Source organism: Nestor notabilis, unplaced genomic scaffold, assembly GCF_000696875.1.
Source record: "Nestor notabilis isolate BGI_N333 unplaced genomic scaffold, ASM69687v1 scaffold4390, whole genome shotgun sequence".
NCBI lineage: Eukaryota > Metazoa > Chordata > Aves > Psittaciformes > Psittacidae > Nestor > Nestor notabilis.
In genome coordinates, this window is record NW_009909581.1 from 103,034 (window position 1) to 109,033 (window position 6,000).

At 38.6% G+C, this 6,000-nt stretch overlaps 1 protein-coding gene across 1 annotated transcript in view; it reads left to right on the forward strand.

Moving 5' to 3' along the window:
• MYO3B (myosin IIIB) overlaps positions 1 to 6,000 on the forward strand; it is a gene marked incomplete at its 5' end in the record, with an annotated part of 135,221 nt that overhangs the window by 97,461 nt on the left and 31,760 nt on the right. The window contains 6 exons of the mRNA XM_010010810.1: positions 614 to 740; positions 881 to 1,091; positions 2,182 to 2,329; positions 2,571 to 2,724; positions 4,643 to 4,731; positions 5,948 to 6,000. The exon at positions 5,948 to 6,000 is cut by the window's right edge and continues 98 nt beyond it. Of these exons, the coding sequence (XP_010009112.1) occupies positions 614 to 740; positions 881 to 1,091; positions 2,182 to 2,329; positions 2,571 to 2,724; positions 4,643 to 4,731; positions 5,948 to 6,000 (782 nt within the window). The remainder of the gene's footprint in view (positions 1 to 613; positions 741 to 880; positions 1,092 to 2,181; positions 2,330 to 2,570; positions 2,725 to 4,642; positions 4,732 to 5,947) is intronic.

Sequence of the window (6,000 nt, forward strand, 5' to 3'; positions counted from 1 at the left end):
GAACAATGCTGATAACACCGATGTTTTTAGTTGTTGCTAAGTAATGTTTACTCTGACCAAGGACTTTCTCAGTCTCATGCTTTGCCAGAGAGGAGGGGAAGCCAGGAGGAAGCAGAGGCAGGACACCTGACCCAAACTGGCCAAAGGGGTATTCCATACCACAGCACGTCATGCCCAGTATAGAAACTGGGGGGAGTTACCCGGAAGGCCCAGATCGCTGCTCGGGTCGGGCTGGGTATCGGTCAGCGGGTGGTGAGCGGTTGTGTCCTTTTCCCTTGTTATTCCTCTTATCATTATTATTGGTAGCAGTAGTGGTTTGTATTATACCTTAGTTACTGGAGAGCTGTTATCTCAACTCGTGGGAGTTACATTCCTCCAATTCTCCTCCCCATCCCTCCGGGAGTGGGGGGAGGAAGGAAAAGGGGGGGGGGTGAGCGAGCGGCTGCGTGGTTCCAAGTTGCCGGCTGGGCTTGAACCACGACAAGAACTTGGTCTCAGAGCAAGATACAAACTTAAATAGCCTTTCCAGTGCCCACCTTTTTCTTTCATAGCCTAAATATGTTCTGTATATCTAATTGGATTCCTTAGAAGTGCATCTTGTCATCCTTTACAGGAAGTGTACTCAGTGTACAGAATTCTGACTGGAATCTTAAATACTGGAAATATTGAATTTGCTGCCATTTCTTCGCAACACCAAACAGATAAAAGTGAAGTTCCCAACCCTGAAGCCTTAGATAATGGTAAATACATTTCAACATTGTCAGTTTTGTAAATGCAATTTGACTGTGTCTGTGAGAATGTCTAACGGTAACAGTTGGACAATGCTAGTGATTTCCACTGCATAATCACAGTCCTGTATCTTTTCCCCACTGTCTTTTAGCTGCTGCACTACTAAGTATTGGATCAGAAGAACTTCAAGAGGCCCTAACCTCCCACTGTGTTGTAACACGAGGGGAGACTATTATCCGAACAAACACCGTGGACAAAGCAGCTGATGTGCGAGATGCCATGTCTAAAGCCCTTTATGGCCGGCTCTTCAGCTGGATCGTAAACCGTATTAATACGCTGCTTCAGCCAGATAAAAATATATGGCAAGTTACACATCACGGAGTTGTGTGCTTACTGTGCATATGGATTTATTCATTTGTATATTTTTGATTTTTGAGATTTGTGTATTTTTGATTTTGTAGAAAAGGTGCTGTGTTTATTTTGGCTAAGGTTTCAAAATGGTTTTCGTGCTATGGTACTGAATTCTGTTTCCAGAACATGAACCCCAGCAGTTTCAGAGAGCTGAGGGGAATTTAGCGCTGAAGTCAATAGAAATTGGGTGGTTGAGCGCTGTACAATTCTTTAAAGGCATGCTTCTGACGTAGTGAACATTGAAATCATACCAAAGGCTGGTAAATATTTGGAGTACACTGAAGAACTTCAGTATGTATTCACAGTCCTGGCAGTCCCTCTGCTTTTGTAAGCTGGTAATAGAGATCTCAGGTTATTATTGTGCTGCTACTTGAGATGTGATTTTTTTATTTTTCATCATTACAGAAACATTCAAATTGTGCATCCGTATGATTTCATTGCCAGGTACTGATCTGGCTGGTTTGGTCTTTTCAAGCAGCTGTAGAGATTTTTAGAAACAAGAGAACCCCTTAGGTGGTGTGAAAATCCTCTGATCCAAGATCTCTACTTGACACTTCACTATATCATATAGACATGTCCTCATCCATACTTGCAGTTCTGGTAGTGAGTGGTATGAGTATACTTGAGCTACCACATGGGCTCTTAACAGTTCACCTTCTAGCAGAAGCTGACTTGGTAATTACCCTACTGGCTGAGTTTAGCAAAAACATGTTATTAAAGCTTGACACCTTTTGTCCGCCTGGAGGAGCAGACAGTATCTGTATTTGGGATCTGCCTATTGAAACCACTTGTTTTAGTATAGCTGCTAAGTGTCTGTTACTATGTACCTATGATTCTTCTGCCTTATTCATGGAAATTTGCAAGAAGCAAGTGAAAACCAAAATTGTTAACAATGCTGAACAAATGCACAAGTTGGCTTTAGCTCAAACACACGTCTTTTTGCAGCAGATTGAATCAATTATGCAATCTTGGTTACCATGTTTATTTTTAATGTAAGTTGGTGCCTCCCGTGATGAGCTTTGTTTGTATTTTCACGTGCAGCAATACTGAAAATGGGATGAATATTGGGATACTAGACATATTTGGATTTGAGAACTTCGCAAGAAATTCCTTTGAACAGCTGTGCATAAATATCGCTAATGAACAGATTCAGTTTTATTTCAATCAACATATCTTTGCACTTGAGCAGGTAAATTCAGCTCTGGTGAGGTCTAGTTGAATCAGCTGTCCTGAAAGACAGATCATAATCTATACATCATAATCTATAAAATGAATATGTGATTTAAATGCAAGATAACGACATCTTTCAGTTGAAGTTTTGTAAATAATGTTATTGGGGCATATAGAGTATTGATGTGCATTATAAATGATCCTAATGATGATGTTACTTTTACTGGTTCAGTATTGAAACTGTGCTGATGACTTTCTAGATGGAATACCAGAGTGAGGGAATTGATGCTACTACAGTAGAGTATGAGGACAACCGTCCACTTCTAGATATGTTCCTCCAGAAGCCCATGGGTCTCTTGTCTCTACTAGATGAAGAAAGTCGATTTCCTCAGGCAACAGACCTAACTTTAGTTGGTATGTGCAAACAAAAATTCTGGGAAATAATAAATGTATTTAGAGAGGGCAGAATGGACAACTAGCCTAGTTGTCCTGCTAAGGCTGTGCCATTTCATTTGGCCCATATTTTTCGTTGTGCTTCATTATTTTCCTCTGCTTATGTTTTCTGCTCTTTTCATATTGCAAAAGTTATCTTATATATCAGGTTTCTAGGGCTCATTGTCTTTCCATTGTTACAAGGAAATAACCTGTGTCTTGTTCCTGTATGTGAGCAGCATCAAGCAGCATTTATCTCCATTTACTGAAGGGAAGGCTGAGACATAGTAGAATCTTGTGTCTAGGACCACCCTGTGAGTAGCAGCAGTGTTGAGAGTAAAATTTAAATCTTCCAGGCTTCTAGGCCCATGTTTATCCAATTAGAAAATACTGCTTCACTCCAGATTATCTCATCATAAATGGAAAGTGTGTGTTATTTCTGGTATGCCATCTGGCTGAATATTTCCCTTCCTTTGTGCATATTTTACATATATTTTATCAAATCTTGGTGCAAACTTTAAAACATGGAGCACATGCCACATTTAAAATGGTTGCCCTGCTTTTTATTTACTAAAGCTACATTTTTCCCTGCTATATGAAACAGAATTGCAGTTCCTTCAATGGAATGTGCAGCAGAGACTCAGACTGTTAGAGAAAAATAACAGCTGCTTGTTAAACTGCATGATATATGTACAAGATTTTTCACTTCTGCTAGGCTAAGTTGAATGTAAGTCACAGATAGAACGAATGCTATGGTTTCCTTCCAGTCCTCATTTGTGTACTGAAGCTGTGTATGCTTCCCTGTTGGTCCTATAAATCAGTTAATACTGAATATTGAACTTACTTACACTTTCACAGAGACACTTGACTTGGTCCAGTGCTGATCAGTCATACTACCAATCTATACACAGCACAGCAGGATCCCTCAAGGAGACAACAAAATGAGATATTTTGCCCTCTCCAGATGTGCCAGACAATCATTAACTCTGCCACCCTCCTCCCACCTCCTGAAATTCCAAAGTTAGTTCTAGTTTTAAATACAAGCTTGATTAAACCTTAGTAGAAAGAAAAACTAACAAAAAAATGAATGGATTCCAACATTAGAAAAAACATTTTGATAATATTCTCTGACCTACACAAGAAGACAGAGATTTTTATCAATTGATTTTGGCCTCAGGTCTCCAGTTGCTAGTTCAGATAAAAAATATAACAAGTATTACTATATTAACACTAATTTAATTTCAAACTATTGAAGAGCATACAAAATGTCACACGGTGTAAAAGACATTTTTCTTAGAAAGTGGTGGGGGTTTTTCTGTCGGCTCTTTGGAGGTAGTCATGGGGAACAGAAAGCCTCTTTAAAAGAGTTACTTAAAAACCTCTTTTTCTGTGGAAGTCCAAAGGTAAATGAGAGATGGTCTCAGCATGAAGACATTAACATATACTTAAAACATGATGCTCAAAGCTAAATGAAAGGGGAAAGGAAGACAGGGAAAACACAAATAATAGGCATTTAAGCAAGCGAGATATTGGCACTATTTTGTATTAATATAGTTGAAGTAAACCCACCCCAAACCCTATTTAAGCAAATTCATAGCAAAATATGACCTTCTCACTGGCCTCTCTAGTTGATATTTTTCCATGCATGGACCTATCCACAAGCAGTGGGATTTCAAAGATGGTCTTACTGGGCTGGTTTAGGATAAGCTGTTCCATTCAGAAGTGGCAGCTTGGAAGAAAGCACAGAGAAGGTGGCACACAGCTATGTCTGAGCAGCCTGGTAATATATGTGTTTATAGTGGTTTTGGCTTCTTGAGCAGCAAATTGTCCCTAGTTAGGATGTAGATTTTACTTAGTCACTCTAAGAAGTCACTTATATCAATCTCTTCCTAATGTCTAGATAAATTTGAAGGCAATTTACGATGCAAATACTTTTGGAGACCAAAAGGAGTAGAATTGTCATTTGGTATTCAGCACTATGCTGGAAAGGTAAGGCCATGTGATTTTTATACAGTGCAAATAACAGTGGTATGGTAATTGTTTGGTTTATCCAACGTTTCTGCTTTAGGATTTTTTTTTTTTTAATTTTTTTTTCAAAATTTGAGAGACAAAATGATAAAGTTTGCAGAAATGTAGATTATACAATAAAATTTTCATGTGTGGTAGTCCATTTTAGAACCTATCCATAGGGCTCTTTCACAAATTGTGTAGACAATAATCACCTTTTATTCTGTAAGAAATCTGGCACCAGAAACATCATTACTACAATCATTTCAAAGGACCAATTCTCTGGAGCCAGAACAGGCTACATGATTGTTAACATCATGTGAATGCCAGTAGTTCTGTGTGTGAGTGTATAGAAGTATATGCACAAAATGCAATATAAACCAGCATCTGTAATAGAACTTAAAATCCTCTAGAGAGCATTGGGAAGACTGGAGCTAGCGAGCACAGATGTTTTCTTGTACTCCTCTGTAGCTCCTAACTTCTTTTGTTCTTAGGAGTTCATCTACTACTTTATTACTTTATATGGGGAATAATGGGCCAGTTGTTTCACATAACATGAGCTTTGCTTGTGATTACAGTTCCAAGTCTTTGTTTACAAAGAAATAGCTGTGTTTTATATAGTTACCAAGAAAGTCCCATCTCTGGCTCATAAAACTTCAGAATTTTAAGATATGTTCTAGTAAACTTTGTCCAGCTTTCTGGCTTGTTAAGAATAACTAGAATTTCATACAGGTTTAGGAAATTCTTTGTAACCAAATGGCCAAGTCATAAAAACACTGCTGGCCAGTTCTGTATTGCAGAACATTCAGTTTCTGTGTAAACTTATGGACTCCAGTGGAATTGGGCTAGAGAGGAATACTGCTAGGTTCTTATTTCACACATAAGTTGTCAGTTTAAGCTTTAATGAAGTATCTCTGTTATATTGCATGATGCATACCATAGTTACATGTGACAAAGCATAATGCAACGTGATTTAAGCCACTTAACCCAATTTGATGTGCAGTGACATGCTAGGAATATAGGTACTGTTTATAGGCATTTCACATTCTGAAGACACTGCTGTAGATGTACACTTTGCAGATAATTCATTGGCATGCCAGAGGCAAATTAACTGGTCTGCTTGGTCATCCTGACTGTTCACATTTTAAAGAACATAGTAGTTTTTTGGCAACTTTTCTGATTCTGTTTCCCATGCTAGGTATTATATGATGCCAGCGCATTCCTTGAGAAGAACAGAGACACTCTTCCTGC